The sequence below is a fragment of the Lepidochelys kempii genome, chromosome 3 (genome assembly GCF_965140285.1).
Source record: "Lepidochelys kempii isolate rLepKem1 chromosome 3, rLepKem1.hap1, whole genome shotgun sequence".
NCBI classification, from domain to species: domain Eukaryota; kingdom Metazoa; phylum Chordata; order Testudines; family Cheloniidae; genus Lepidochelys; species Lepidochelys kempii.
The window spans coordinates 189548433-189567834 of NC_136382.1; the positions used below are offsets into that span (position 1 = coordinate 189548433).

At 43.0% G+C, this 19402-nt stretch overlaps 2 protein-coding genes and 1 long non-coding RNA gene across 10 annotated transcripts in view; 1 reads left to right on the plus strand and 2 right to left on the minus strand.

The window, feature by feature from the left end:
- The window catches only part of LOC140909618 (uncharacterized), a 754751-nt gene that overhangs the window by 195138 nt on the left and 540211 nt on the right, over positions 1-19402 (plus strand). The window lies entirely within an intron of this gene.
- Positions 9825-12668, minus strand: LOC140908339 (uncharacterized). The gene is made up of 2 exons (XM_073335309.2): positions 11109-12668; positions 9825-9967 (listed from the first exon to the last, which is right to left on the minus strand). The coding sequence occupies exons 1-2, from the start codon at positions 12632-12634 to the stop codon at positions 9946-9948; spliced, it is 1548 nt and encodes a 515-aa protein (XP_073191410.1). The 5' UTR covers positions 12635-12668; the 3' UTR covers positions 9825-9945.
- LOC144930437 (uncharacterized) overlaps positions 12730-19402 on the minus strand; it is a 195871-nt gene continuing 189198 nt past the window's right edge. Inside the window, exon 2 of the mRNA XM_078852331.1 lies at positions 12730-13035. Coding sequence (XP_078708457.1) covers positions 13020-13035 — 16 coding nt within the window. The 3' untranslated portion in view covers positions 12730-13019. The remainder of the gene's footprint in view (positions 13036-19402) is intronic.

Sequence of the window (19402 nt, forward strand, 5' to 3'; positions counted from 1 at the left end):
GGTGCACAGGGAAATGAGAGAGCATAAAGCAAACCCTTACTCCTTTGCACTGGCTACCTGTATCACCAGTTGCAGCATGGAGTGGAGAGCAGCCTCCATAGCTGCAACTTCCTCTCCTGCGCAGGTAGGCTGGGAATGGGTGGAGTCTTGACTATGCCTCCCCAGCTTACTGGCCAGATCACCTGAGTTGAATGGAAAAATCTGCACAAGGTATAGTGCTGGTACGGATTTATTAATCTCCCTGCCCCCACACCTTTGCAGTAAAGAAGATACCAGTGACCAGGTTGTGACTGTATGTGGCAAAGCTATAATTTTATATATAGAGAATGTGAACAGAGGTTTGCTAGAAATTCTGCCTTATATCAGTGCCAACTCTAAACATTGTTATCAATAATAAACAGGAATTTGGGAACTGTGTTTGGAGTTAACATGGGTTGTTCTACATCCTTTTCCACTATGCATAGTCACAGCTCTTGTGATGGTGCTCAGGTCTGCCCCGTTTTGTTACGTAATTATATGAAATGATGCAAATACCCTCAAAATGCAAGTTTGTATTTTGTCTGAATACGACCTCTTTAAGTTAATTTTTATGCATCAAAGCTATTTGACATTTACCAAAACAAATTCAAATCTCTTAGAGAGATTTTTATGACAAAAACACCATTGATCTGACAGCTTGTTCTCTAGGGAAGGCATAGTGCGGCTGGCATTAAAGACTTAATGCTTCTAGAGTTCTCCTTTACTACTCGTCCCAAGGTACAGTGTCTGGGCCTGGGCAAAACAAGCTGCCATGGTGGCAGCTGGGAGTTTGACAGTGTTATGAAGAATTGCAACTGTTGATCAGTGAGTTGTTACACTGTTGATGACAGCATTGCAAATTAATTCTGAAATTAAGTGAGAGGACACGAAGAGGTCCTACTGTTTATCTGAAAGAAGAAGGGCAGTGTAAAAATTACCAGTGAAGCAGAGTAGAAATTGTTCTGTAAATTCTACGTAGCAGCTGGATGTATTTATAAAATATGGATGTCTATGGAAATCTGCATTCACCTAAAGAAAACTGGTGGTTGAAAGAGATGAGTAATAAGAGTTATAGTTGAATGTTTTTTGGTTCTTTATTGTTTTTGTAAATGATTTATTGCACCTATTGTATCTTAGAGATGAGGAATTAGTAAACTGATGTTTCCTTTCTATTCTTAAAATAACCTGTTATTTTGCAAAATGAAATAATTTCACACATAGCAGGTATTTCTACCCTTTGTTAGATATTATTCAGCTTAGAGTACTTCCAAATACTCAATGTTATTGCACCTACGTGTGCAGAATGACGTATACTTAAAATCTTAGGTATCATTCACTGGTTTGTAGTAGCCATTAACATATGCTTTTCCCATGGTTTGTGTACTTATTCTAAGCATGTGCCTTTTACAATGCAGAACACAAGAGACTTGTTTTGTAAGATTAATGAAGGTCACCAAAATTCTCAAAAGTATTCTGATAATTAAGGCTTTGTTTATCAAAAACAAGTTATATTAAGAGCAAAAAGATTCATGGTAATTATTCATAATCTTAACAATTCAAGTGTAGCCACCTCATTTGTGCATTTAATTCTTCTTGTTAATGTTTTGCATAAATCTGCATAATTACTTGAGTTGCCTGTTGTAATTTTGACAGCTACTCAGTTCATGTGCACTAAAGTATATCAAAAGCTTGATGTGCTGAATATTTATAATTGTACGTATGTTCTTGGGATAATATTTTTTCAACAATATTTTTAGTTTTTATAAAATTGACATGGTATACTTGGAAAGATTGCCAAACATAGATCTCCATAATAGGGAGCATATGATGGAAATAGACCAACATTTAAAGGTACAGTACCAGTTTTTTGAAGTACTTTACAAAAAATACATATGAATTATGCACATTAAATGTTTCTAATAATACTCCCATTGTCTGAATTATACTTAATAAATCTGAACATAGTGTTTTAATTTTCCCAAATATTTTCTGCATGTGTATGGTGTAGCCTGCTGCCTAGATTTATACACAGGCACACATCAAATGGCACTAGAGGAAAAAAAGCACAACATTAGTATTGTATAGCATTATACAAAAGCTAGCCTTACTGTTATACAGACTGTGGCATTGTGTTGCTCCCCTTGGGGATGAGGTGTGGTGCGAGAACTATCTTTCTGTGATTTAAGGTAAACCCCTCCCTAAAAAGAAACCCAATCCAAACCAAAGCAAAACAAAAATCTTTAGTTTCCCAGATGATCCTCAACATTAAAATTTTCCTAGTTATTGGGAAAATAAGAACCACCTTTTTCAGATCAATATATGATATATAGAAATAATAAAAATAAGAGAGATCAATCAATAAAGTTGTATTATCCTCCCACCCATCTATTGGGAAAGAAAGGACTTTATAGACTGAGGATGTGCTAATGACCTCTTCTGCATAAGTGGTAAACATAAAATTTCACAAAGACAGCAGGTGCTGTGGCTATTTGTAAACATCATTTTGCTGGTGGACTATAAAGACATTTAAAACCTCATTACCACAAAAAGTTTTCAGTGCGTCTGATGATTATGTGTGGCACAAGGTAGTGTGAGCCTCTAGTCAGTTGAAATCACACATTACTCAGTCTCTTTTCAAATGTGTTTTTTTTTATTATTGCTGTTGCTTTTGTTTTTGTTTTGTTTTTTAAAGTAAGAAATAAGATTAATCTGAAAATCCTGCCAGGAAAAAAATAAAATTCACTTCAAGTTTATTTATTTTACAGTAAAATATGATATATTTTCCTTTTGTATTTTTTAAAGACAGTTTTCTTTATTTCTGAAAGACTGGTTTTGACCACGCCATCATACTTTCTTTCATTTAAAATAATGAAGAGGTATATAGGGTGTTTTCAAAATCTATCCTTTGTTATACATGCCGATGTCACTAAGAAAATTCTTTGTGTTGCACTTAAGGAATACTATTCAAATGATAGGTTTCAGAGTAGTTCTTTATTCAAATAATATATGTTTGTATTTAGGAAGCTATACTACATAATGACATTATGACCTTACCAAAATGGTAGTTTGCATTCTAAAAGATGTATTTATATTGATTAGCTCTGTAATACCAAGTTTCACATTTTCAGCTTAATGACTTTGCTTAAAGAAAGTGAGTGAGAGAGGAGAGGAAAGAAGGGAGATAGGGAAACCTATTTCATCCATTAAAATCTTCTTGTAAATAGGAAATAAATTAAACACACAAAATACTCTTACCTAATGAGAGAAGAAAACAAATACATTCAAATAGAATCAAAAGCAGAAGTGAAATTGTCCTCTTTGATTTTGATGTAACTGCACGGATTCCTTCTCTGTTCACAGAGGTGATACTGTAGATTAATTTTGAACACTTAAAATATTAAAAATATGGGGCAGCATTTTGTCATAAGATCCACTCCAAGGGTTTAACACTGAAGGAGGAGGGAGAAAGGTGGTGGTGGGGGGGGGGGGAGAGGGAGGTATAAACTGGGCCTATTATACTCAAAATATATCGAGGGTTGATTTAAGAGTAAAAGAATGAAAAGTGCAGTTGTCATGCACGGCTATCTTTCACTTTAATGAGCACTCAAATGTAAGTGAAAAATTAAAAGGTTGTTATATTTAGAAATAGCTGGAGCCATACACTGGATGTATGTTGCACACAGTGGGGAATGAACATAAAAAATGAAGGGGGAAAACCATCCACATTGCAGCTATATGCATTAATTAAAAGAAGTTTGTTAAACTAAATTTGAAAAAAAAAAACTTCTTTAATTGTGTTTACCCAAAAGCCTTTTCTTCCTAATTTAAATAGCATAAACATCTGGACTAAAGCAATATTAGAATCATGGCAGTAGTCAAGCAAATCTTGTGGAAAATAATGAAATTAGATCCCTGGTGTTGTGACAGAGTAAGGGCAGGATACATCAGTTCGATGTTAATAAAATTTCCATGAATGACTGAATACAATTAAGAAATTGTCAGTTGCGGCAATGAACTTTTGTAGCTCATAGATGTTTGCATCATTTGATTATGCTGGCAATTTAAAATTGTTTGTTAGTGTCTGTGTTGGGATATTAATTATGACCTTTATTACAGCCCACAATTAAACTAGTCTTGCAGCACACAGACTGTGTTGTGATAGTAAAGGATCTGAACTGTTTCAAATGGGGTCTTGCTATATTCAGACCATTCACTGATCTTTCAAACTGGAAATTATTTGAAATGATCGAGTACTTTAAAAACCAATAGAATTGGGTTGAGCAAGCCCTTTAATACAGAAATTTCTTTTTAATCGTGTTTTAACAGTTTCAATTGCTAACAACATCTGTAAAACTGTTTTAAAGAGAGAGAGAGAGAGAGAGAAAGAAAAAGCATTTTTAACTGAGACTCAAAGATAAGCTTTCTCCTGTTTCAGGAAGAGAAAACAATTATTCATTGGTTAATTAGCTGTAAACAACTTTTTAAAGACACATCCATTATATATGTAATTATTTGAAAAAAGCTTTAATGTTATTTGTGCTAATGCATAATTATTAGTACTTGCTAAAAAGATTAACAGTATTTAGATGACCACTACTGTTGAGAAATATCACAGTAGAGAGATGAGATTAACATCAGGAAGGAATGCGTAGTGATCAATCAGATGTATTCTTGCACCCTTTTAGTAGTGACAATGAACAAATCACACATTCAGAAACAAAGCATTTCAAACTGAAGGCACACAGTTTTTTATCTTTAATATTTCTATTATACTTGAAGAAAATACTTCCCCGCTAAAGTATTTATATTCCCAGTGGATTAGAGTTGCTGTGATTTTTTTTAACCTCTGCGGGCTCTCTGTCCTTTTTTTTTTTTTTTTTTTGGTAGTAGTAGGAGTACAATGATTATTTGCATTGCATTGAGCCGTAACTTTATTAAAGAGATATACTGAAGTTGTAAATATTATACCTGGTTTATTATGACATTTTTCAAAAGCTGCTAATAAGATTGCTAACTCCAGGCAGTTGTGCAATGGGTTTTGTGATGCAGATTCCAACACTGTTAAGGATTTGTGATATTTTAAACAACACAAGTGCTGCCCAATTTGCTTTTTTTATGAAGTTGGAATAACAGTATTGCACTGTGATGCTTATGAAGCAACGCCATACTGGTGACTCTCGCGTTATAGTTCACTGGGCATTTTCAATGCACTGCAGTATATTAAACTTAAGCAAAAAGAATCACATTTTCATTCCTCATATTTTCTTTAAAACCCATCATTTTGGAGGGTCGGGCCCTCTGACATAGATGATCTTCTAGAAGGGAGGCCAGCTGTAACTGTTGTTTTAGTTAGCTGACAAGGAAATTGTTGTATTTGAAGGGATTTGTGTATTTAAGCACAGATGATTACTTAGAAGTGTTGGTTGTTGCAAAATGGAAGCCTTGTAGCTCAATTTACTAATTTATTTTGTGATCTGTGACTAAACTGAGTAAACATGTAAATAGCACCAGCCTCTTTACATTTTATCACTGGATCAATTTACTGGTGGGAGAATCAGAGCCACTAAACAGTTCAGCACTCTTGTAATTTCTGAGTATTGAGCCACTAAAAACACCTAAAGAGAAGACTATGGGAAAAGAGCAGAGCTTGACATGAAGAGGTTTAAATGAAATTTGGGTATTTATTTATTTTTGGTTTAGAATGAATAGGCAAAGCTTAGCTTTATTGTCCATTGTGGTTACAAAAGCTATTCTGTTTCCTGTCATATGTGGCACTAGGACATGCATGATATGCTCATGTGTAGGAGAAAATAATTTGTAAAGTTTCAGGTAAATGCTGAAGCTTAAAGAGACATAGTCAAGTTCTTTTGATTAAACTAATTTTTACTCTCCATTGTGTAATATACTTTATTAGAAGGCTGAAGAATTTCTTTCAATTCTACTTTTGTCTTTTCCATTATTTTTTAATTAATGTTCCCCCATGTTTCTAGGTTAAAAGTATCAAGACTGTTTATTTGCTACTTACTTGTGAGCCAGCCTTATCGGCAATTCAGCACAATTCTGGGAATAATATTAGGACATGATTCTGGTCCTATTGAAAACACCCAACTGGAGTTCTGCCGTTGACTTCTGTGGGGTCTATTGTTACCTAACTAATACTACAGATCCATCAGAGGGCGCGCAAGTCCACAAGTGGGGTTTCTAGGATTAAGCATTTGCGGTGGCAGATGAGTTGGCAGAAATTGCCTGTGGGGGTGGGGAATGGCAAGAATCACCCCACCACTCCATCTTCTGAAGAAACTGCTCAGTTAAAAGATTAAAGATTGCTTTGTAATCTGATATGTTTTCATATTTTAAAATTTTGTTTGACCTTTTAGCCCTGAATTTCTACCACATTATAAAAGTTGATAAAATCAGCCATTTAGTAAACAGTATGGGATATCTCAACTGGGCCGGCAGCTGAGCTGACAAAGTTATTTCAATAGGGAGCAGCAACATGGCACTCTTTCCGAAAAGAAAAGTGCCCTTACCTCTTCACCACCTCAGTGGGCATTCCTCTGAAGTCCTAGAAACATTGTTTTTGTGTAAGCCACACATAAACAACAGTTTTTGTTTTGTTTCTGTAATTTCTTCAATTAAATGCTGACGTTTTATTTTATTAAAAATATATTTATAATCATTTGGTCAGTCCTTACTAGAATACAATGTAAGGATGCCAAATATTGGCCAAAAATATTTGACATTGTCCCTTTTAACAGATTATGGGCTGAAGAAATGTTTAGGTGAAATTAGTTGCCATGGTCTAGTGTCCTCTCAAAGTATGTGTGAGCTGCACAAAAAGTATCCATTAAATGCTTATAATTCTCAATTTTTATTATTTCTGTTCAGGCCCGCCAGCAGCAATTCCAGTCCCCAGGGCAGAATAGTCAATGGGCCCCGCTGGAGCCCAGCGAGCTGCCAGCTGCATTGCTGGGTGCGCTCTTCTGGCACAGCCAGGGCTTCCACATGCCCAGCCGGCTGCCTTTGCCACCTATGGTACCACCCCAGGCATGCCTAGGAGCATAGGCGCCGACTTCCAGATTTTCCGGGGGGTACTCGACCCCCTGCTCTATCTTAGGCCCCTTCCTCCAAAACCCCACCCACGCCCCACCTCTTCCCACCCCGTTCCCCCCTCCTCTGAAGGCACCACATATACAACTGATGTCTCCCCATAGTGGGAGGGTGGGGGATGGGGATCATGCCCCCCACCCAGCCCAGCTCAGCCCAGCCCAGCCCAGGACCACCACGCTCTCCCCGCCCCATGTTAACGGCGAGTGGCGGGGAAGGGGGAGGGCTTTGTCCTCTGTCAAGGTTCCTCCCCCACTCTGAACTCTAGGGTACAGATGTGGGGACCTGCATGAAAAACCTCCTAAGCTTATCTTTACCAGCTTAGGTCAAAACTTCCCCAAGGTACAAAATATTACCCCCGTTATCCTTGGAATGGCTGCTACCACCACCAAACTAATACTGGTTACTGGGGAAGAGCTGTTTGGACGCGTCCTTCCCCCCAAAATACTTCCCAAAACCTTGCACCCTACTTCCTGGACAAGGTTTGGTAAAAAGCCTCACCAATTCGCCTAGGTGACTACAGACCCAGACCCTTGGATCTTAAGAACAATGAACAATCCTCCCAACACTTGCACTCCCCCTTTCCTGGGAAATGTTGGATAAAAAGCCTCACCAATTTGCATAGGTGACCACAGACCCAAACCCTTGGATCTGAGAACAATGAAAAAGCATTCAGTGTTTTACAAGAAGACTTTTAATAAAAAATAGAAGTAAATAGAAATAAAGAAATCCCCCCTGTAAAATCAGGATGGTAGATATCTTACAGGGTAATTAGATTCAAAAACATAGAGAACCCCTCTAGGCAAAACCTTAAGTTACAAAAAAGATACACAGACAGAAATAGTTATTCTATTCAGCACAATTCTTTTCTCAGCCATTTAAAGAAATCATAATCTAACACATACCTAGCTAGATTACTTACTAAAAGTTCTAAGGCTCCATTCCTGTTCTGTCCCTGGCCAAGACGACTACAGACAGACACACAAACCCTTTGTTTCTCTCCCTCCTCCCAGCTTTTGAAAGTATCTTGTCTCCTCATTGGTCATTTTGGTCAGGTGCCAGCGAGGTTACCTTTAGCTTCTTAACCCTTTACAGGTGAGAGGAGCTTTCCCCTGGCCAGGAGGGATTTCAAAGGGGTTTACCCTTCCCTTTATATTTATGACACGCCCCCCAAATCTCAGCTAGGGTGAAACACTGGCTGGGATTTCTTCCTGGAGCTCTAGGAAAACAGAGTTAATAAGACACATGCATCTCTAAATATACTACCAAGTACATAAAGACTAACAATATTTTCCACATCTCAAGGACGATTTTAACCAGTTGATTCTGGGAAACTTTCACGGGAGAGTGCATCAGCCACTTTGTTAGAAGCTCCTGAGATGTGTTGGATGTCGAAATCAAAATCTTGGAGAGCTAAACTCCACCGAAGAAGTTTTCTGTTAGTTTCTTTGACGGTGTGAAGCCACTTTAGTGCAGCATGGTCAGTTTGCAGGTGGAAACGCCGTCCCCAAACATATGGGCGTAGCTTTTCCAGAGCGTAGACAATGGCATAACATTCTTTTTCAGTGACTGACCAGTTGCTTTCCCTCTCAGACAGTTTTTTGCTGAGAAACACTACAGGGTGGAATTCTTGATCAGGTCCTTTCTGCATTAAAACTGCTCCCACACCACGCTCGGATGCATCTGTGGTTACTAGGAACGGTTTGTCAAAGTCTGGGGCCCTTAGTACAGGGTCAGACATGAGTGTCGCTTTAAGCTTGTTAAAGGCCTTCTGACACCTTCCGGTCCACTGAACAGCATTTGGCTGTTTCTTTTTGGTTAGGTCTGTCAGTGGGGCAGCGATTTGGCTGTAGTGCGGTACAAATCGTCTGTAATAACCGGCCAAGCCTAAGAAGGATTGAACCTGTTTCTTTGACTTTGGGACAGGCCACTTTTGGATAGCATCCACTTTGGCCTGTAGGGGGCTGATAGTTCCTTGACCCACCTGGTGTCCAAGGTAAGTCACTCTGTTTAGGCCTATTTGACACTTCTTAGCCTTAACAGTTAGTCCTGCCTCCCTTATGCGCTCAAGGACTTTTTGTAGATGTTCCAGGTGGTCTGCCCAGGAATCCGAAAATATGGCCACATCGTCAAGGTAGGCGACTGCATATTCTCCTAATCCCGCTAGGAGACCATCTACAAGTCTTTGGAAAGTGGCGGGTGCATTTCGCAGCCCGAAAGGGAGTACATTAAATTCATACAGCCCAAGATGTGTGATGAAGGCTGACCTTTCCTTGGCAGATTCATCTAGCGGTACCTGCCAGTACCCCTTGGTTAAGTCCAAGGTAGAGATGAACTGGGCCCTTCCCAGTTTCTCTAATAGTTCATCTGTGCGTGGCATGGGATAGTTGTCTGGGCGAGTTACAGCATTTAGCTTACGGTAGTCCACGCAAAAACGTATTTCCCCATCTGGTTTGGGAACTAGAACCACTGGAGATGCCCATGCACTTTCAGAGGGGCGGATTACACCCATCTGTAACATATCCTGGATCTCCCGTTCTATAGCAGTTTTAGCTTGAGGAGACACCCGGTAAGGGTGGACCCTAATTGGGTGAGCATTACCTGTGTCAATGGAGTGGTATGCCCGTTCAGTCAGTCCTGGGGTGGCTGAGAACGTTGGCGCGTAGCTAGTGCACAGCTCCTGGATCTGCTGTCGCTGCATACGCCCAAGGGTCATGGAGAGGTTCACCTCTTCCACACCACCAGCACATTTCCCTTCGTAGTAAACACCTTCAGGCCACTCAGCGTCGTCTCCTCCCTGGGCTGTAAACTGACAAACCTTTAATTCTCTGGAATAAAAGGGCTTTAGAGAATTAATATGGTACACCTTAGGCTTTCGGTTGGAGGTGGGGAATGCTATGAGATAATTAACAGCTCCCAGGCGCTCCTGGACCACGAATGGCCCTTCCCACGATGCTTCCATTTTATGGGCCTGGAGCGCCTTTAAGACCATGACCTGGTCTCCTACTTTGAAGGAACGCTCTCTGGCATGTTTATCATACCAGGCTTTTTGCTCTTTTTGAGCATCCTGTAAGTTTTCTCTAGCAAGGGCTAAAGAGGTTCGGAGGGTGTTTTGTAGGTTGGTTACAAAGTCCAGAATGTTAGTTCCTGGAGAAGGTGTAAATCCCTCCCATTGCTGCTTCACCAACTGCAATGGCCCCTTAACCTCACGGCCATATACAAGTTCAAATGGGGAAAACCCTAAACTGGGATGTGGTACAGCTCTGTAGGCAAAGAGCAACTGCTGCAATACTAGGTCCCAATCATTGGAGTGCTCATTTACGAATTTACGTATCATGGCCCCCAAAGTTCCATTAAACTTCTCCACCATGCCATTTGTTTGATGATGGTAAGGAGTGGCAACCAAGTGATTTACCCCATGAGCTTCCCAAAGGTTTTTCATAGTTCCTGCCAGGAAATTAGTCCCTGCATCTGTGAGGATGTCGGAGGGCCAACCTACCCTGGCAAAAATGTCTGCTAGTGCCTGGCACACACTTTTAGCCCTGGTGTTGCTTAGAGCTACTGCTTCCGGCCATCGGGTGGCAAAATCCATGAAAGTCAGTATGTACTGCTTTCCTCTGGGTGTCTTTTTCGGAAAAGGACCCAGAATATCCACAGCTACTCGCTGAAATGGAACTTCAATGATGGGGAGTGGCTGGAGAGGAGCTTTGACCTGGTCTTGGGGTTTTCCCACTCTTTGGCACACCTCACAAGACTGGACATAGGTAGAAACATCCTTGCCCATTCCCTCCCAGTGGAATGACCCCCCCAAACGGTCTTTGGTCCTGTTCACCCCAGCATGGCCACTAGGGTGATCATGGGCTAAGCTCAAGAGCTTGGCCCGGTATTTAGTTGGAACTACCAACTGTCTCTGAGGATGCCAGTCTTCCTGGTGTCCCCCAGAAAGAGTTTCCTTGTATAAAAGTCCTCTTTCTACAACAAACCTGGATCGATTAGAAGAGCTGAGAGGCGGTGGGTTGCTCCGTGCCGCCGTCCAAGCTCTCTGGAGGCTTTCATCTGCTTCCTGTTCGGTCTGGAACTGTTCCCTTGATGCTGGAGACATCAGTTCCTCATGGGATTGTGGACCTAGGCTTGGTCCCTCTGGAAGCGATATAGGGGATGGAGCTGTTTCTGTTGACTGTGAACCGCTCTCCGCTGGTGCACTATGTTGGGATTCAGGCTCCGGCTGAGCCTCTTGTGTAGGGTTATCGGCTGCTGCCAGTTCAGGTTCGGTGGGGCCCTCTGGTGTTGAGGTTGCAAGTACTGGATTCAGTGCTGACACGGGGTCTGGTGTTGGTTGTTCGGCTGGTTCCGGTTCTGGGACTGGTTCCGTCTGGGTCTCTGGGACTGGATCCACTACTGCTGTTGCAGACATTGGCCTGGGGTCCAGGTCCATCACCTCTGACTGGGTCCTGATAGAAGTTTCCGGAACAGAGCTAGGCCTCACGGCTTGTTTAGCCTGGTTGCGGGTGACCATTCCCACCCTCTTGGCCTGCTTCACATGATTGGCCAAGTCTTCCCCCAACAGCATGGGGATGGGATAATCATCATAGACTGCAAAAGTCCACATTCCTGACCAGCCCTTGTACTGGACAGGCAACTTGGCTGTAGGCAAATTGAAAGAGTTGGACTTGAAGGGTTGAATCGTCACTTGGATCTCTGGGTTGATTAAATTGGGGTCCACTAAGGAAGCATGGATAGCTGACACTTGTGCTCCGGTGTCCCTCCACGCGGTGACCTTCTTCCCGCCCACACTCACAGCTTCCCTCCGCTCCAAGGGTATCTGGGAGGTATCTGGGCCTGTGGACCTCTGGTGTGATTCCGGTGCAATGAACTGTAATCTGTTGGGGTTCTTGGGGCAGTTGGCCTTTACATGCCCCAGCTCGTTACACTTAAAACATCGTCCAGCTGACGGGTCACTGGGACGAGGAGGGTTGCTGGAGAACGGGGTGGTGGGACGATAAGGGGTCTGGAGGGTTCTTTGGGAGGTAGGTGGGGCTTTGGGCGGCCCCCGGTAATAGGGTGTGGTCTGGGGTGGTCCCTTCTGGTCTCCGCTCCAACTGCGACCAGTTTTCTTCTTCTCTGCCACCTCCACCCATCTGGCTCCAATCTCTCCTGCCTCGATTACAGTTTTGGGTTTCCCATCTAGGATGTATCTTTCTATTTCCTCAGGAACACCCTCTAAGAATTGTTCCATTTGCATTAGGAAGGGCAAATTTACTGGAGATTCAACACTTGCTCCTGATATCCAGGCATCCCAATGTTTCACAATGTGGTAGGCATGTCGGGTAAATGACATGTCTGGTTTCCACCTTAGGGCTCTGAACCTCCGACGAGACTGCTCGGGTGTTATCCCCATTCTGACTCTCGCCTTGGATTTAAACAGTTCATACTTGTTCATGTGTTCTTTAGGCATTTCAGCTGCTACCTCAGCTAAGGGTCCACTGAGCTGCGGCCTCAGCTCTACCATGTATTGGTCAGTAGAGATGCTGTACCCAAGGCAGGCCCTTTCGAAGTTTTCTAAGAAGGCCTCAGTATCATCACCTGCCTTGTAGGTGGGGAACTTTCTGGGATGGGAAGTGGTACCTGGAGAAGGATTGCTAGGGTTTGTTGGTATATTCTGCTGGGCCTTTATCCTCTCCATCTCCTCCACATGCTTCCTCTCTTTTTCCTTCTCCTCCTCCACATGCTTCCTTGCCTCCATTTCCCTCTTGTGGGCAGCCTCCTGTACCTCCTTCTCCAGCCGCATGAGTTCTATCTGTCTTTCATGTTCCCTTTGTTTTTCCTCAGCCTGAAATTTGGCTAATTCCAGCTGTAGTCGAGCTGAGGATTTGGTCATTCTAACCTCTCTGTTTTTAACTAACTTTACACCTGAGGTTTAGAAATAAACAAACAAAACTTGGCTGTAAAATTTTGCTGTGCTGGAATAGAATACCTATTCTCTGATAGTGATTGTCAGCCTACAGAAAAAGACAATTCCCTTGTCTCTGCTCTGGGCCCAAATTAAAGCAAAAAACCTCCAACTACTTGGAAACCTGCTTACCCAGCCCAACGAAGAAAAAAAAAAAAAATTCTTTTCAAACCTGTGCTCCTTGTAAAACAAAAAAAAAAAAATCAAAATCCTAAAAAAAACCCTGCCACTTTTGTCTCCAGGCAAATGAGTAGAGCACACACCCCCTATTTACTTTTAGGAAGAAAAGAAAAAAAAAAACAAACCTCTGGGTTGGAAGACTGTGAATTTCCCTGCAGGAGTTAAGTACCCTGCCTCCAGGCAAATGAAACCTGCAATTCACAAGATAATCCCCTTTTGTCTCTGCTTGGCCACAAAGCAGAGAGAAACCAAGCTGCTTTCAGTTTCAAAGCTGTCTTCTGGACTTCCTAAAAATTCCTTTTTAAAATCTGTATTTCTAGTTCAAAAAATCTCAACTGGATCTCAAAATGATTTCAGGTTAATCCCACCGCTGCGCCACCATGTCAAGGTTCCTCCCCCACTCTGAACTCTAGGGTACAGATGTGGGGACCTGCATGAAAAACCTCCTAAGCTTATCTTTACCAGCTTAGGTCAAAACTTCCCCAAGGTACAAAATATTACCCCCGTTATCCTTGGAATGGCCGCTACCACCACCAAACTAATACTGGTTACTGGGGAAGAGCTGTTTGGACGCGTCCTTCCCCCCAAAATACTTCCCAAAACCTTGCACCCTACTTCCTGGACAAGGTTTGGTAAAAAGCCTCACCAATTCGCCTAGGTGACTACAGACCCAGACCCTTGGATCTTAAGAACAATGAACAATCCTCCCAACACTTGCACTCCCCCTTTCCTGGGAAATGTTGGATAAAAAGCCTCACCAATTTGCATAGGTGACCACAGACCCAAACCCTTGGATCTGAGAACAATGAAAAAGCATTCAGTGTTTTACAAGAAGACTTTTAATAAAAAATAGAAGTAAATAGAAATAAAGAAATCCCCCCTGTAAAATCAGGATGGTAGATATCTTACAGGGTAATTAGATTCAAAAACATAGAGAACCCCTCTAGGCAAAACCTTAAGTTACAAAAAAGATACACAGACAGAAATAGTTATTCTATTCAGCACAATTCTTTTCTCAGCCATTTAAAGAAATCATAATCTAACACATACCTAGCTAGATTACTTACTAAAAGTTCTAAGGCTCCATTCCTGTTCTGTCCCTGGCCAAGACGACTACAGACAGACACACAAACCCTTTGTTTCTCTCCCTCCTCCCAGCTTTTGAAAGTATCTTGTCTCCTCATTGGTCATTTTGGTCAGGTGCCAGCGAGGTTACCTTTAGCTTCTTAACCCTTTACAGGTGAGAGGAGCTTTCCCCTGGCCAGGAGGGATTTCAAAGGGGTTTACCCTTCCCTTTATATTTATGACATCCTCCCACTGCACCTGCCCCCCACGACACATTCTGCCACTCTCCCTGGTGGGCAGGAGCCCAGGCGGGGAGCAGGAGGGAACCCCTTTTAATCCCGGCCCCTCCCTGTTGCTACTCTGCAGCCCTGCCTGGCAGCTCCCTGAGAGAGCCTGGCTGGAGAGGAAGAGGCTTCCACTCCCCACTTGGGTTGGCTGCTGGGGACCCTGGCACCCAAGCCCAGGCAGGGAGCAGAAGTCACCTTCCCAGCCAGGCTCTCTCAGGCAGCTGCAGAGCAGCGTCTCAGTGGCTAGAAGGGGCTGGTCCCGCCCCTCTTGGCATCTGGGTCAAGTGTCACCCAGGCCTGGCCCTGCCCCGCCTCTTCCCATCCCCCGTTCCTTCCCCTCTGCCCAACGCCTCCGGCATGCCACCAAACAGGTGACTGCGATGGGCGGGAGGCACTGAGGGGAGGTTGGGGACGAGCTGATTGGCGGGGCCTGCTGCTGGCGGGAGGCACTGTGAGGGGAGGAGGGGCCCACTGGTGGGTACTCAGCACCCACTCAGCGCTTATGTCTAGGAGCCCTATGGCCCACCCGGCCAATTTAAAAAGGCCTGGGGCTCCTGGCTGCTGCTACTGAAGCAGCGTCCAAGGGTCCTGGGCCCTATAAATCGCCTGGGCTCCTGGGCAATTGCCCTCTTTGCCCCCCCTATGTTGGCGGGCCTGTTTGTGTTACATCAGTGCTCACAATTATGTTAGGAATTTTCTAAACATACATCAAGATACAGTCCTAGACCCAAAGTATTCACTTTCTAAGAAGACCAACAGAAAATGGCGGAGGGAAAAATATTAAACATCTGCAGCTGACCTGCTGTGTTCATATTTGGTCTGAATCCCAGTGGAGCCAATTGCTCTCATTCACAGTGGAAGTCGATGACAGAGCTGGGTGGGGCTAAAATCCAGATATCATGAGTCTGTCTCATGGCTTATCAACAAGAAAATCCTTCCTCCATGAAGGAGGAAGTAACAAAAATATTTATACGGATTTCAGACATCTAAAGCATAATATGGTTTACGTTTATTGATTTATTTTTGTAATTTGAGGGGGAAGTCATAAAAATTCCATAGTTTAAAAATAAGTTACTCTTTTTTTTTTTTTTAGGCAATCAGACCAACAAAACTGACCATTGTGAATCTGAGGGATCTATTTTTCAATAATGGCATACATTCACAAAATTATTATTATTATTTATTTGTGTATTAACTTGTATTATGGTAGTACCTAGGGTCACTGTTGCCATGAAGGATATATTTGTATTTGGAGACACTAAAGTTTCTCAGAGAAAAAGTTGTCCAGGATTCTCAGACATATTTGGTAAGACCCTGCTCATGTCATTGCAGTACCACTTTCAGTAATTGTACATGCAAATTATTTGTGTGAGATCACCCACGTACAGTTCTGTGTGTGCAAGAGTTAAAAAAAAATCTGCACACCAAAGTAAGTATTTACGCACTAGATTTTTTTATGTCTGCTTTGAATTAGTGATGTTGGTTCCCAGTCTTGTAACATGACTTTTTAGCTATGAATGAATTAGCTATGGAAGCCTCAGCTGCTCCTCCAGGCTCCCACCCTCAGAGCTATTCCTTCCTCATTCCCACCTGGCTCAGTGCAGGGCCAGAACACTCTGTACCCCTGTAACCTTCTCCTCCAGCTGGCCGTGCCACCACCTTCCATCCAGGTCCTGCAGTCTGCTATGCCTACTCCTTACGTACTACCAGGGAAAGGTCAAATATCTCAGCATCTCTACCAACCTGTTCCGTAAGCAAGGGAAGGGTGTAAATATAGCACTACCAGTCCCTTCATGGTGAGTGGGAACCAAGCAGAATAGGCAGGAGTAGAGTGAGGTACATGTCATTTGGGCTGAAACAATAATATTGAGTCACCTGTTGCAGTTTTGGAGAAATACTGCTAAGAGGTGGTAGACCGGAGGAAGCAGAGAGTATAACTTAAGGAATTTGTGAGTGGGGGATAAAGAAAGAGGTAATTATGGGAGTCAAAGCACAAGAGTATTAAAGCCTGGGTAAGGATTGGAGCAGGACAGAAAGGAATAAGCACATTTTTTAGATATTCTAGAGATGGAAAAGGCAGGGTTTATTAAGAGATTCTGTTGGGGAAGATGGAGAAGACTCATGGATAACAAAAAGGTTGTGATCTTCTGGTCCATGCAGTCATGGAATTGCTGACAGTTACAGAAAAAGGAAAGGTGAGGTTTGGAGAAGGACGACAAGTTTTAAACGTGTAGGATTAGATCATTGGGTGCACCAAACTCTGGGTACCTTACCTGAAGAGGATGAGACACTGGTGACTTTCTGCTATTTTTCAGTCCTTTTGTCTCAAGTCCTGGGGGCAGTCAGTCCAGTTGCAAGTGCAAGTTATAGCAGCCTCAGGAATGTCCTGACTTTCATTGAAACATTAATACAACCCTTCTCGCAGCCCAGGACTGCTGGAGCACCATGCACTCTGGCCACACCCCTCTCAACCTTGACACATACTCAGAACTTCCACTAAGTTAAGGGGACCAGAACAGATGAATTAAAGCCAGGTTTCCTTCCCCTTTGTGCCACTGGAGGAGATGACATTTGGCCAGAAAGAGGTAATTGGGTGGGGTCAAGGCCATTTCTTGTTTCTAATCCTCCTTGATCTAATTTCAGCCCTCAAAATGGCCAAGAACATCCTTTACTTAGAAACCCACCTGGAAACCTTCCCTAAATTTGAGATGCCACATTTTACTTTTGCTTTTGCTATTTGTTCCAACTGTTTCTTTCCTCCTCCTCCTTTCTCCCACTCTCAGTCAATGTTCCACCGGGTCTGTCCTCTTCTCTCTCCTGAATAATCCCATCACTTTTCATGGGAGATGATAATTGTCACATTGGCCAGCATGAAGAAGAACATGGAATTGGCCAAGAGGAAATAGTAGTACACAGTACGTTTAACCTAAGATAAATAAAAATGGAAGGAGATGGCTGGAAACATATTTATTTTTGTTTTAAATCTAAGCTCAGATTCTCACATAATCAGAGGAACTCAGGCATTAACATAACCACAAATATTATAAAACTGTGATAAAAGCACAAGCGTTGGCTACACTGCTTCTGCTGAGTGTAAAGGTGAGACCTGTGGAGAGTGGTAGTTGGGGAGGCTAAGGGCATGACCAGTGCATGGGGAAGACTGCCAGTGGTTCTCCTAGCACAGAAAGTGGGCCTGCACTGTAGAAGTCTGGGACAGGGATTGGAGAGGAGACCTAAGAGGTAGACACTAGACCTGATGAAACAAAATAATCATCAAAAAAGTTATTCACTGAAAAAATGGTTTTTAAAATTATGTGAAAACTCTCACATAACAGTTTTGTATCATTGGAAGGTTTCCAATTTCTCAGGGGAACTGTTCCAGACACAAAATTGATTTCCGATTGATTCAGTATAAAACATTTTTGTCTTGACTCAAATGAAATGGAATTGAAGTGAAATGAAAGGACTTTAGTTTTGTGTTTTAATTATTTTTATACCCTTTTGGAAAAGGAGGGTGGTAAAGAATAAAAAAGGGGGATGGGGCAACCAAGAAATTTTAATTTCAATTCAACTCAATTTGAATCAAAGCAACTTCTTTGTTTCAAATAATTTCATTGAAAAATTGGAAAAATCAATGAAAAAATTAAAACAAAACAAAAACATTTCCTTTTTTTTTTTTGAAATTTTCCACAGAAAATAATTCGTGTTTATCATGGAAAATAATTCTCATTTCTTGACCAGGCATGTAGACAGGCAAAGATAGGAAGCAGCCTCAGGGAAATAGTGTAGAAGAATGGCTGATTTTGAAGCATACAGATGCTTCACTGCTTTGCATCCCAGAGCTGAAACCTATGGTAGAAGGAAGACACAGGCACCTAATGACACCATGGTGCTACTTAGAGGTGGTGCAGTTATACTCCTGCAACCAAGGAAAAGGAGTCCATAAACCCCTCAGTATAGGGTAGAGGGACAGACGCTTATGATAGCCGTGTCCCAAGGAGAATGAAGGACTTGTGTGATTCTTTTTGATATCTTTGAAGTTTGATTTACCTGGGAAGATGATGACATTTTGGTTTGGCTGGAGGGCTGAACTATACACAGTCAGAGAGAGGAAACTGAGGCAAAGGCAGCACATGCAATTGAAGACTAGGGTGGCCAGGCGTCTGGTTTTCAACCAGAACGCCGGGTTGAAAAGGGACCCTGGCGGCTCCGGTTAGCACTGCTGACTGGGCTTTTAAAAGTCCGGTCGGCGGCACAGCAGGGCTAAGGCAGGCTTCCTGCCTGCCCTAGCGCCATATGGTTCCCAGAAGTGGCCGGCATGTCCTTGTGTCCCCTAAGCCGAGGGGCAGTCAGGGAGGAACTATGGCCAATAAAAGCTGCTGGGACGGCACCTGTTGACAGGACCAACGATGCGCAGAGCCCCCTGCCCACTCTTACGCCTAGGGACCACAAGGACATACTGGCCGCTTGTGGGAGCTGCCTGAGGTAAGCGCCACCTGGAGCCTGCACCCCGAACTACCTCCCACATCCTTGCTCCAGCTCTGAGCCCCTCCTGAAGCCTGCACCCCCTCCCACACCCCAACCCCCTGCCCCAGCCTTGAGCCCCCTCCCTCACCCAAACTCCCTCCCATAGCCTGCACCCTCTCCTGCACTCCAACCCCCTCATCCCCGGCCCCACACCAGATTCCGCACCCCTAGCCGGAGCCCTCACCCCCCACACCCCAACACCCTGCCCCAGCCCGGAGCCCCATCACACACGCCAAACTTTTCGGCCACAGCCTGGAGCCCTCTCCTG